The 12663-nt window shown below is 43.7% G+C and overlaps 1 protein-coding gene across 1 annotated transcript in view; it reads left to right on the top strand.

The window, feature by feature from the left end:
- Nucleotides 1-12663, top strand: part of C8H10orf53 (chromosome 8 C10orf53 homolog) — a 223422-nt gene that overhangs the window by 169211 nt on the left and 41548 nt on the right. The window contains exon 2 of the mRNA XM_069610813.1: nt 2924-3043. Coding sequence (XP_069466914.1) covers nt 2924-3043 — 120 coding nt within the window. The remainder of the gene's footprint in view (nt 1-2923; nt 3044-12663) is intronic.

The following is a 12663-nucleotide window of genomic DNA, read 5'->3' as shown; positions in this document are numbered from 1 at the left end:
CGGGGGAGGGATACATTTTTTACGGTGTCTAGGATGGCCAAAGTAGTAATTAGAAAATAGTGTGTGCCAGCCAATAGTGGTTGGGTGTAGGTTTGTGCACTCCTGCATTAGGCAGGGGCAATGCGTAGTGTGTGGCGAACCCCGTTGCCAGGCTCATAATGTGTTCAGCGGGAGTTGGCACTCATGCTCTCACGGTCACTCCCACGGGACTTCCGCCGGTACCTGCCTAATGTCATTTACTGTGCAACCCCACTGTCCCATTCCCATGGAAAGCATGCTGCAAATGGTTGTATGTGGCACTTGCGTTTCCCCAAGTACAGCATGGATATGTCTCATACAGTTACATGTAGACCTCTTTAATGTGATTGGTGGATGCGTGTGAAACATTCTAAAAGCAACCGATTCTGGCGTGCTGCAAAGAAGGAAGTGGAAAGGGAGGAAGAAATGTTTCAGCTTCATTGGGGATTCAGGTCAAAGAACATCACATTGTCAGCAAAAGTGAACTAGTGTAATTTGAAGGATCAAAGACTAACTGGGAAGGAGTTCAAAGAATCCCAGAAGGACTCAATATTAGATATATAAATGCAAGGAGTGCAAAGAAAGTGTTCCTCTTTTTTTAGTTATGCAGAGGAAAATAGCCTCCTAGTGAATGTGAGCAAGTCTCAGATCGTCCTTTTATCCACCAAACGCAAACCCAAAACAATGCCCTGGTCAGTTGGTACGGCTCGTGTAGAACATGCGCAGTGTATAAAGTATTTAGGTTTCACCATCGCCAACAACGATCCACAAACGGCCTTTAAGGAGCGCTTGAGACTTAAATCGTGGCCCCCGATAGCTCAATTTAAAAGGATTTGCTTCGCTCTCTGTAGATCTACTGAAGATGATCCAGGACTGATATATGGTAGGAAGATAATCCTGGTCAATATGGGCCAGTACCTAAATTATTTGCAGGGTACTATATGGAAAAAAGGCTTGGGATTTCCATCCTCAATTCCTAATTGTGTAATTAGGCATGAGTTTGCCTTGTATCTTTGGCCACGCAGTGCTCTGGACCAAATTATGTTTATTCCGCAAAATGTTAACTCCCCCAATAAACTAATTGTTCAAGTCTTTTCATATTATGCTCATTAACACATCTATCTCTTCTTTGAACAATTTTAACACAAACATGTTTTCATCTTTGTCCAAATTAGGTTTTGATCAGATGGAATTAATTGATAATCAGTCTAATGTGAAGAAAGAAAAACGCTATGAACCTGACTAGTGTGAGACAGTGGATCAACTGGGCGATAAATACTTTTGGTGGAATACAGCTATTTCCCTAGAAACAGAACAACATTGTCTAAGTATATTATCTTATTCCCGTGTAGTAGGGCCTGTGATATCTATTTAATATTTAAACTCAACTAGCTACCGAATTTAGAAAGGTTTGGCCCTAGGATTAAATTACTTAAATCTGATTGAATCTGTCCATTGTGCAAAAAACTAGATTGCCATGAAACATTTAAAACATTGTGTACTTTCTGGTGAAATTAAACATCTTTTAAGTATAAACATGTTAGATTTTTGAGTGACTATCAATTTGTTTGTGTTGATAAAATAGTGTGGGCCAACCTGATGCTAGGGATTAATGTAACCTGGTTTTTAGATTTGGATTGGTTTCTGTTCAATTCATTGGAAATTCAGATATAAGCTAGTCTGGTTGCTATTAATGATTTACAAGGAACCGATCTAATGTTATTAATTTTATAACTTGATTGTGCTTTTAGTATCGGAATGGAATTGATACCTTTTGATTGTAAGATGTTAGGCGCAATATACTGATGTTTGTATAATGTGAGGTTTGTCTATTCGTTTTGTTAGAATTACTTGTTGTGAAAAGGTTTGTATATGAAAAACGAATACAAATTTAAATAAATCCCTTTTACAGTGGTCAGGGTTTGTAGTTAGCCTTTTATTTAAAGCGATCTCACTTTTTGCACATTTGAGATTTACCTGTTCAGGCTGGGACCCCCCACCTCCTTCTACTCCCACGCGCATTTTTTTTGTGAGTGCCAGAATCTCATCCCAATTTGAGAAAGGGCAGCATATATATATTTCACGCCAACATTTTTGAAAAAATGAAATGTCAGTACGGCTGAAGCAATGTCACTTCCCACACACCTGGGGACTCATTTGAGTGGATTCTCTGATACTCCCTTAGGTGTTAAATGCTCATAGGTTTAAGCTTCCATCCTGGTGGAAATTCCAGTTGACAACTAACAAATAGTTTCTACAGTAGCTGTGGCATGTGGTGTTTTGGAAGTTGGACTCCATAGGGTGAGCAAGAAAAAAATCTCTGCTAGTTAAGTGCAAATACCAACTGAAATCCATAGATCCGAAGAACCAGTTGCAGAAATCAACGGGAAACCAGTGGCAATTCATCTATCGCAGCTGAGCAGATGTCCAAAAAAGCACATGCCAGCCACTGGATCAATAGGAAACCATTTGTAACTCGTCAACTGAAACGTCCACGCTTGCAGACATGACAGATCATGGTAAGAAAGAACAAAAGATCCACACAAACATCTTGCAGTTGTGTTTGTGCTGCCTGGATCTTATTCAGAAAGGCCAACTCAAATAAGGTTTTGTTTTGCTCATGTTTGTGCTCAGTAACATGCCCTACCTTTGCATGCCTCGTCTCCATTTTATGCTAAACCTTTCTGTATTCGTTGATTGCAAAAGTGAAACTAAATTAAGAGCACATTTTTAAAGGGATGCTCTTCTTGTGTACAGATTGGGACATTCTTTCAAAAATAGGGCTGCGTCTTTGCTGCTTTGAAACTAGATTTCCCCGGAGTAGAAAAGCTTCAAAATTTGATTAAAAGATTATTTACTGCCTTCGACATCACTCACTGTATGTTGCATTTTTGCTGTGTTGCAGCTGTCCTGCTGGCAGATGGGCACCAATTAGTTTTTGAAGAAACACCGGACTGGAACCTGGTGGAACTCATTGTGAAGGGAGAAAATGTTTTTCAGTGCTCAATTACAGACCTCGATTTTGGTAAGCACAAGACGGGAAGCAGAAATGATTCAATTGCAGAACCAATCATTTCATTTGTTTCATTCGATGACACGTATTTGCTGCACATAATTCGTCTGTTCGCAAACTGGATTGTAAGAATTTCAGTCTCCTTCCCCTGGCGTTGAACATAATAATTTCTCTAGTTTTTCAATAATTAGCCTCTAGATTAGATTTCATAACACAAAAGGTCTGGCTCCAAAACAGATACTTTTTAAATACACTCCAACCATTTTGTTTGTTGCATTTAGGTCTGCAAATTACCTGCAAACGTATTCTTATTGCATTTTGTAAAACTGACATTTTTTTTTTATTTCCATGTTTTATGATTTGTAGCGCTAAACAGGTTGCCTTGCAATTGGGGGCATTTTAAGGAATTTTGGGGCCCGGAGCACAGATGCCTTTGGGCCTTCCCCCAACCAAAGAAACAAGCATTGGCAATGGCAATAGTTTGGGCTTTTGTGTAGGCATGGGAAAGGCATTTTCCAGGCACTGCCCTAGAGGTAGTAACTGACCATTGATAGTAGCAGCTACAAAATGATGTGAATACCTGGGCATATAATAGCAGTGCCTGGCAAATGCCTAGTACGTATACACAAGTCAAAAACTGTTGGCTTTGCCAATGCTTGTTTTTAACAGGACTTAAGTGATGTACTCGCATAGTGCTTATAAATCGAGTGGCTGAAAGCAGACCTGATTAAGAAATTTTTATTACACCAGTTGCGCGTTTGCAGCTCCAACCAAGTCATTAACTTTCACAAGACTGCTTAAAAAAACACTGGCAGGCATTTTGAGCTCAAAGTTTGATGGTAAGGCTTGGTAAACCGAATTCAAAGAGATCCTAGGAGGATGTTTTTCAGTTGGGGAGGGGCAGGAAGTGGGCAGGAATGGCCATAGGGATTAACATGGCCATGGGCAGTCAACGGGTGAGTAGATAACGAAACAACAGGCCTCATTACGAGGCTAGCGGTAGCCGTGCCTGTAATCCGGGCATGGCTGGCGCCGGTATTTTTTTTTCCCGGCGCCCAGGAATGGGCAATTACTGGGTCATTACGGCCTTGCTGGACCCAGTATTTACCCATTCCTGGGCGCTGGAAAATGCTCAATGGGAATGGGGATGCCGGATGCACCGGCACTGTTACGAACAGTGCCGGTGCATCCAACATACTCTGCTCGCGGGTGCCGGTACGGCCACCAGGCCAGTCCTGGCGGCCTCAATGGCACTCGCAAGCAGAACTCATAGTTTGCCGATCCGGGAACTACAGTACTGGCATGCTTACCGTACGCCGACCACTCCATCGCCTCTCCTCTTTTTCCCACTGACCTCGCAAACTTCTTCTCCTCTAAGGTACTCAACTTACGCCAAAATATCCTATGTTCCCCCACCTACTCTCCCCCTTCCCTACCTCCCAATACCCCACCCTCCTCCATGTCTAACTTGAAACTGGTCTCTCACTCTGAGGTTTCCCTCCTCCTAAAAACTCACCCAACAGCTTCCCCCTCCAACTCTCTCCCCACCTCTCTCTTTTTCCCAAGGTCTATCCTCTCCTTATACCTTACCTTACATCCTTTTCAACATCTGTCTCACTACCGCAACCTTTCCCTCAGCCTTCAAACATGCAACCATCATCCCAGTCCTGAAAAGCCCGCTGCTAACCCCCTATTGGATTCCAACATTTGCTTCATCTCCCTCCTACCCTTCCTCTCTAAACTCCTTGAACATCTCCTCTACTCACAACTTTCAGCATTCGTCTCCAACCTCTCTCTCCTCCCCCCTATTCAATCTGGGTTTCGCCCCTACCAAAACTGCTCTCACCTCTGTTCTTAACACTCTCCTCACCACACGCTACTCTAAACACTCTTCTGTTCTCATTCTCCTTGACCTCTCAGAAGCCTTTGACACGGTCAATCACCCCTTACTTCTAGACACTCTTTCCTCCCATGGTCTCAAAGTCTCATCCTCAACTGGTTCTCTTCCTATATTTCCAATCGCTCCTTCGCTGTCTCCTGGGGCGGCCGCATCTCCCCTACCTACTCACTCGACTTCGGCGTCCCTCAATGTTCCCTGCTCAGCCCTTTTCTCTTCTCGCGATACACCTCCCTCCTAGCCCCAATCATCTCTTCCTTTGGTGTCTCTCACCACTTCTACGCGATGACACCCAATTCTTTCTCTCCTTCTCTTCCTTCACTCCTGACATCCACCTTAAACTCTCTTCCTGTCTCACTGCTATCAAATCATGGATGTCCTCCCACTTTCTTACTCTAAACACTGATAAAACCGAAGTTCTATTCCTTCCTGCCAACACCCTCCCTCCCCCCTTTCCTTCTCCTTCCATCCTCTTTCCCCCACTCCCACCTCCACATCTCCGCTTCTGCCCGCAACTTTGGCCTCCACTTTGACTCAAACCTCTCCTTCACTCACCATATCTCTCTTACCTCCCGTGCTTGTCGTTTCCATCTTTATAATATTCGCAAAATCTGATCTTTCCTTACCTTTCATGCCACCAAACTCTTAATATCTTCTCTAATCTTTTCACGACTCTTCTACTGCTCATCTCTCCTCTTTGGCCTCCCCGCTTCACATCTAGCCCCCCTGAAATCCCTCTACAATTCTGCCATTCATTGTCTCTGTCTTCTCCTCACAATTCTATCTCTTCTTCGCTCTCCTCACTAGGATGGCTCTCATTCCACTCCCAACTCAAATTCAACTTCCTCTGTCTCGTCTTCAAATCTCTCTACGACCTTGCCCCTCCCTACCTTTCCTCCCTCCTCTCATTCTACTCACCCTCTCACCCACTCCGTTCTGCTGATCACTTCCTACTCACTGTTCCACCTGCTTCCTGCGCACCATCCCACTTCCGCTCCTTCCAGCTCCTTGCCCCACTCCACTGGAATTCTCTCCCTATCAGCTCTATCACTTCATACTCATCCTTCTGCACCTCTTTGAAATCCCACCTATTCCAATCTCCTATCTGACAGTTCTCTACCATTTCCTTCACCCATTCTGTCCTACTCCTGTTTTATTCTAAAGACCATGGCAAATTGTTCTACATATTGTTCTCTGTTGTTTGATTCATTACTTGTTTAACTTGCTTCTTATGTATTACTTGTTCTCATGTAAAGTGCTTTGGCTTAAAGCGCTATATAAAATTCAATAAATACAAATACCGTAGTTCCCGTACCAGCAATCTTATAATGAGGCCCAAAATCTACAAGCTTTTTATCCCTCCTCATATACCATTTCTCCCTAGCTGTACTCTAATGCAATAGTTTGGGCTTATAGGTGGGGCTTTAGCTCACATAGTTAAAACTAATGAAAGGGTCCAGAATCTCACGTTGTGACACCCCTCCCCAACCCCATCCCTCTACAATTCTAAAATATGCATGGGTGTTCCCTTCCAGTCGTGAACTCTCCTCAGACTTGCTGGAATTGGAATAATAAACCCATGGCATTTCAAGGGCAACATTAGCAGTCCATCAAAAGGGTACTTGTGTACTAGCATAATGTAAGGGAGGAAGGGTCGTTTGGGCCCACCTACATTCCGGGTGAGGTGTACGTTATGTTCATACAATGGTTGGAGACGTTCTCTTGTCTGAGCCTCGACAACGGGTGCGAGGAAGCCATTGAATGACACCTATCCAATGCACCTTGCACGACCCCAGAGACTCCATTTTGTATTAACCACAACTCCATCTTTAGACTAGGCCGCGCATGAAACTCACAAAGGCAAGCCTGCACCTCTCCCCTGTCCAGAGCTGCGCACAGCCAGCCTGACAACCCCTGCCTCCTCCCCACTGTCTGCGCTGCGGCTGTCATGTTCTCACGGAAGCTTGGGCGTGAATTGTTGCAAGCTGACACTGTATCTCTCGTCTTCCTCTGAGATCACTGCCCTGTGTGTGACTGGGCCAGAGCCTGGCTCATGGAAACCATTTGTCTGCACAAACCTGCCCCAGCTCCAACATCCCCCACCATTAAGAGTTACTGTCTGCATGAACCTTAAACCCCTCATTCCTTTGATGTAGCAGGGGTGGGACCGCTGCACATGGGCCACCCTCAATTACCCCCATATAACTAATCCTTAGCTAACATATATTCTCCATGTACTAACAAATTCCAAGACCCTTGTTTGATCCTCGAGGCGCCTGATAAAGGTGCTCCAAAAGCACACGCCAAGATAAGGCACCTGGAACACCACACCTCTGCCTCACTCTGGTCCAGGTCAAGAATGTATACCTATTGCTACAATTTATAGACGACAAATGTGTTATGATGAGTTTTGTGTGTCATATTAAATCTTGCATGCCCATGATTACTGTGAAGCTTAGCTTAGTTAGAATTATAACTGTGTGGACACGGCTTGAACCTTCACCCCTCCCGGATGAGCCCAGCTGCCCCACACGCCTCAGGAAGTAACAAGTTCAACCTCAGCCAATCCAGCACCAGCAAAACTATACAATTTATAATGTCTTGTTCAACTAAACCAATAAAATGTATATGTGTAGCCCTTATAGCACACGCCATAGATGACGCGTTTTGGACTTATAATGTGATTCTTCTGTATTGTTGGCAGAGTGCTCTCAGAGCAGCAGAGTCCTCTGCATGCCTCATCTTAACTTTATGTAACGATTACCTTGACTCACTCGCAATCTCTCCTGGTCTCATTCCCTACTGGGGTGTGTCCATCAGTGTCTATTTCTCTAATATGTTTTCATTGTAATTTTGGGGAATGACCACTGTCAATAGGCACAGGGCACATTTTTTAAATAACAGCCACATGGAGAGTATGGTCTTAGATGCAGAATCCAGATCATTAAGGCATTTGAACCAGATACACATACCCCAGCATAGAGAGCGGACTCATGTTAGCACTGTTGCAGAATGTGAAAGTGCTCAAGCACGGAGACATTGCATGGAATAGATAGTGGATATAAATTAGAAGCTACCAGAAAGGTGCATGTATGCTAACCTAGACTAACATTAGAGGAGGGCATGGTTTTCAAGCAGTGTTGATATTAGCCAGCAAAGAAACAAATGACTTTGTGATGTGCAATATATCCAGGAGGCTATTATTATACACGCAGCAACTATAGCTAGTTAAACCATGAGTGAAACTTTTTTGAAGAGCACACCTTGAGAACTAGATCATTTTTAGGGCCTGACAATTTGGACATTTTTAGAGAATGGCAATTTTTACAGGTTAGCCACCAGAAGATTAAATGAGTTCCCCACAAACAAACACGTGGCTTATGAAGCTCTCCTCTTTAGCCCTGTTGCACTCTCCCACATCAGCGGTTAGCCAGACCCAAAGCACTGTAGTCCATTAGATCTGGCCTCTTCCCTATGGATAACATACTACCAGGTTTCTCCGCCAAATCCATGGAAAGCAGAATAGCGCTCAGGAACCAGGTACGTCCGGCCTGCACCTATCAACACCGCAGGTTTTGCATCTGCCTTTCCTGTCCCACTAATTATCCCCCCGACCCCCTTTTCAAGTGCAGCAAACCCACCAATAATGGCAGACTGGCGCTGTGCAAGATCACCTACTTTACATTACATTAAGAGGTTATGGTGAGATTTGAGTCAGTCTGAAATGTGTGGACTTGACACATTTTTCCCCAGTTCTTATAATACAGAAAGGTGCAATTATTTGTGAATTTGTTACTTTCATGAACTAAAATACACTATTTTGTAGAATTGACTTGGAAATCACATAATAACCCAGCTTGACAATGTATAAAAACGGCACTTTGTAGGAGCATGTTAGGCAAAAGGAGAATTATTCTGCCTTCATGTTCTCCATCGTCAATGCAAGGATACAAGTATCAGGACATTCACTGATGTATGCTTAAAAGATTTCAACTGTTTTTTCTATTGTATTTTAAAGATGTATACAGACCCACCACACAGACCTGTTGACTGCTATTTATGATATGCAGAAGTACCTTTGAAATTGTATAAAAAGCAACGCATTTCTTGGTTGTGACAAATAAGCACCTGACAATATTCTCGCCATAGGCTTGTAACATTTGGTCCGCTCTCTTCCGCCTAGGACCCCTTCACTTAAATGGCCTAAAAAAAAAGAAAGAAATATCAGGCAATGGGCTAAACAATACCACCAATATGTGAGAAGGCAAACCTTCTCACAGAGGAAAGCAGAGTACCATACAATGCGATACGATGATTTGTCCAGGATCACTCTATTGTCCGGTGGCAAAGCCAGGATATGAGCCTCAAAACTTTGGTTCCACAATTTTGAATTTGACTAATTAATCACCTCTGCTGACTTTATGCTCTTTATTGGGGGTGACTGCTAGTTTTTACAACCCTTGTTTGGAGGAACCAAGCTCTAGACCTGCATCATACTGATCCTATGTTACTTTTTATAGCTAGCACTATGTTGCGCAGGCACATTGGTTTATAGCTCAGCAGGTGTTACTATCACAAAAATATATATGCATGCAAGTTTATCAACCTTAGACATAGGAAAGGCAGCGCCTGCCTTACTGGAATTTGATATTGTGATCTGGGATATAAATGCAAAATCTCTGTAATGAGTGCTTGCCACACTGAGCTATCTTCTAAAAAGAATCATGCCACTCAAATTGTGGCATGAGGCATGAAATTGAACATGTTGCGTCATAAAAAAGCTCATTTTGAGATACAAAAGTTTATTGCAGTATTTTTGTGGCACATTTGTATTGATCGAAGGCTGCTAGATAGAGTATAAGAGAACCAGGTTGCTAAAAAGAGGCAGTAGTGTGTGTGTGTGTGAGAGGTTACAAACGAGCAACGTTGTCATAACTTGCATCTTTTGTATGTAGTCTCTGCTCTTCATTTTATGAAAAGAGTCCCAGATATCCCTAGCTTGAAAGAGCAGTATTTGTTTTGTTTTACTTTTTTGGTTCATGTGCATGCCTATTTTATAGTAACTGTATTGATCGTTCTCACTTGTAATTGTGCAACTATTCCCCCTTTTATGTTCTCCAATCCCACCAAGGACCCGCACCCCCATTTACCAACATCCCTCGCACTCACCATTTCTCCATTTGGCAGTCTGACAAAGCAAGTGAGTGTGTGCATGACTTAGAGGGTGATATTTACACTCCCAAAGCTATCACCCTGCCAGTCATGTGCACAATCACTTACTTTGTCAGACTGCCAATTCACAGATCACACTCCTCAGTCCCTGCCACACTCCCAACTATGCTCCCAACTCTCACTTACGCTCCCCAGTTCCTCCTGCAGTTTACCGTTCTTCATTCTTTCTCACTCTTTCTGAATCCTGCAACCTTTCTCAAAGTCTGTTACGCTTTTCCCCAACCTTTTTCCCTATCTGCATCCTGCTCCCTCTTGGCTTTGTGGCCCACTTCCCCCTCACTGATTCCTTGGGAACCTCTCCTTCTCTTCTTTCTTTCCCACCGTTCCCCCTCTCTGCTTTCGTGCCCACTGCTCCCTCTGTGGGCCAATGCTTCCTTTTCTGCTTTCTTAAACGCCCTCTCTGGCCCACTGCCCCTCCTCTCCTTCTTCCTCCTCGGATTGTGACTATTCTTTTTCAAAATGTAAGGACATTTTTCTCAGCTATATTTGCAAATACGGCCAATTTCGCTATATTTTTAGTGATCGCGAAATCACTTTTAGCTGGAAGTTATGACTATAGTGAACAGATGAACTGGGCAGATTCTTAAAAATGAGTGCACATAAAAAAAGCACAGAATATGCATTTTTTTTCATTTGCGCTGATTTCAGAAATATGCCACTCAGGACCAGGCCCTGAAAATGCCTAGCAGAGTGCAATGAGGTAAGCAATAAAAATGCACTGCTTTCCTTGCTTGAAGGATACCGTTGGAACTCGGAGAGCAACGATTAATGCCGCTGCTCTTCCATTTTAAAGAAAATACATCAAAGGTTCAGAAATGAACTGATTGTGCATTGGTCCTTTTCTTGCGCCGCCTAGTTCAAGCAGCCTCAGGGGAAAGTCTTGCATTTTTGCCCATTTCAAAGTGTAGTGTGAATGGGGATTCGGGATGGACATTCAGATGCATACAAATGCAAGACATTCCCCTGCATCTGTTTGAATTACACGTGAAGGAGCAAAGGAGCGACGGGAGTAGAAAAGGGCATTTGCCCAAATGAGAAAAGTGAGTGGGCAAGGGCACTTGAATGTGCTCACATCAGATGCCCCTTGTGGATTTGGCTGTACCTTTTTGGTATAAGCGCATTAGATAGCTCGGGAGGATAGCTCAGGGGCAACATGCTCGCCTTGGAAGCAAAACAACACAGAGCAACACAGGTTCGATCCCCGGTACCGCGCTTAGAAACCTCTGGGGATTAAGCGCGATAACCTATCATATCATATCACTTTTGCCAGAAAATGGTTTGATAATCTGGCCCACAGTGAACATACAAAGCTTTACCGGATGAACTGAGCAGGACAGAATGCCCTTCTGAACAACATCCAGAGAGCAGGTTTAGAGCTTCAGCAGGCAGCAGGACACCATAAAAAATAAAAATAAAATTATTAAAAAATAAAAGGGCACTGATTTCTTTGAATCAGGTAGCCATTTGGGAACCCCCTAAGGTGGGAACCCAGGCAGGTGCCCCTTTCACCCCCATAAAGATGTCTCTTCTTGCTACCATATCAGTAAACTTTGATATATGTATGTTCGCAGTTGGGATACTGAGTTGTTTTGGTTTCTAACATTGATAGTCCAACACGATGTATGTGGTATGACCCCATCAGCATTCCTCTTCCACTGTATCGCTTATTGCCAATCCTCCATCAAATGCTTGATTGAACAAAAGTATGTTGGTTGGCCGACTCAAACGTTCTACTTGGCGCATAATTGTTCTAAGAAGGGAGGACTGCTTTTGAAGTTGTCCTTGACCATTCCCCAACTAAGCTTTGTGTATGGTTTGAAGGAGGAGGAGCATGGTACTTGGCCACGGTAAATGTTGTTGCACACCATCGGCAATAGAGGAATGCTGGAGTTTTACTGTAGTCCTAGTTAGCTGAGGTAGGACCTCAGGGAAATTGTGAGGGAAGCCAGAATCTGATCGAGTCCAGCTGGGAAGCGAGGGACATCTTCCTAAGCCAGTGATGCCAGTCACCTGACCGGGCACCAGAGATTTGGAGTCTCAGAGCAAGTCCTGGAATTGTTGTGGCAGCAGCACAGATACCAGGCATGCCAGGCATGCGGGATAACATGTTGACTTCTCCGGCTGTCTTGGTTTACTAGTTCCTTCTTCTTTTTTTGTACTTGGTGGAGCCACTGTTCACTCTGTTGCCCTTTGTGCTGGTGATGCTTAGCCACAAGCTGCCATTACCCTGCCTCCTAATTGCTCACTTAACTTTCACCATGATGTTGTGGCCACTGCAGTACTTGAAACCAATTTCTACCCAATGATATCATCAACCTCTTCTCCATCCGTGTTTGAAAATGGAGGTGCTGCTATTTCTCCTTTGGGCACCATCAATGCCACCCAACATCAACCACTCTTTGGTCTTTTTGTGTCCCTTCTTTCTTTCTCCTGATCATTTCTATAGAAGGGAGAAGCTATGGAAACCAGCCATTGGTCCATTGCTCTCTATGGGTATGGATCC

This window comes from Ambystoma mexicanum, chromosome 8 (assembly GCF_040938575.1).
Source record: "Ambystoma mexicanum isolate Mex_15411 chromosome 8, UKY_AmexF1_1, whole genome shotgun sequence".
Lineage (NCBI taxonomy): Eukaryota > Metazoa > Chordata > Amphibia > Caudata > Ambystomatidae > Ambystoma > Ambystoma mexicanum.
The sequence above is the reverse complement of the archived record's forward strand: the minus strand, read 5'-3'. Positions and strand labels throughout refer to the sequence as shown.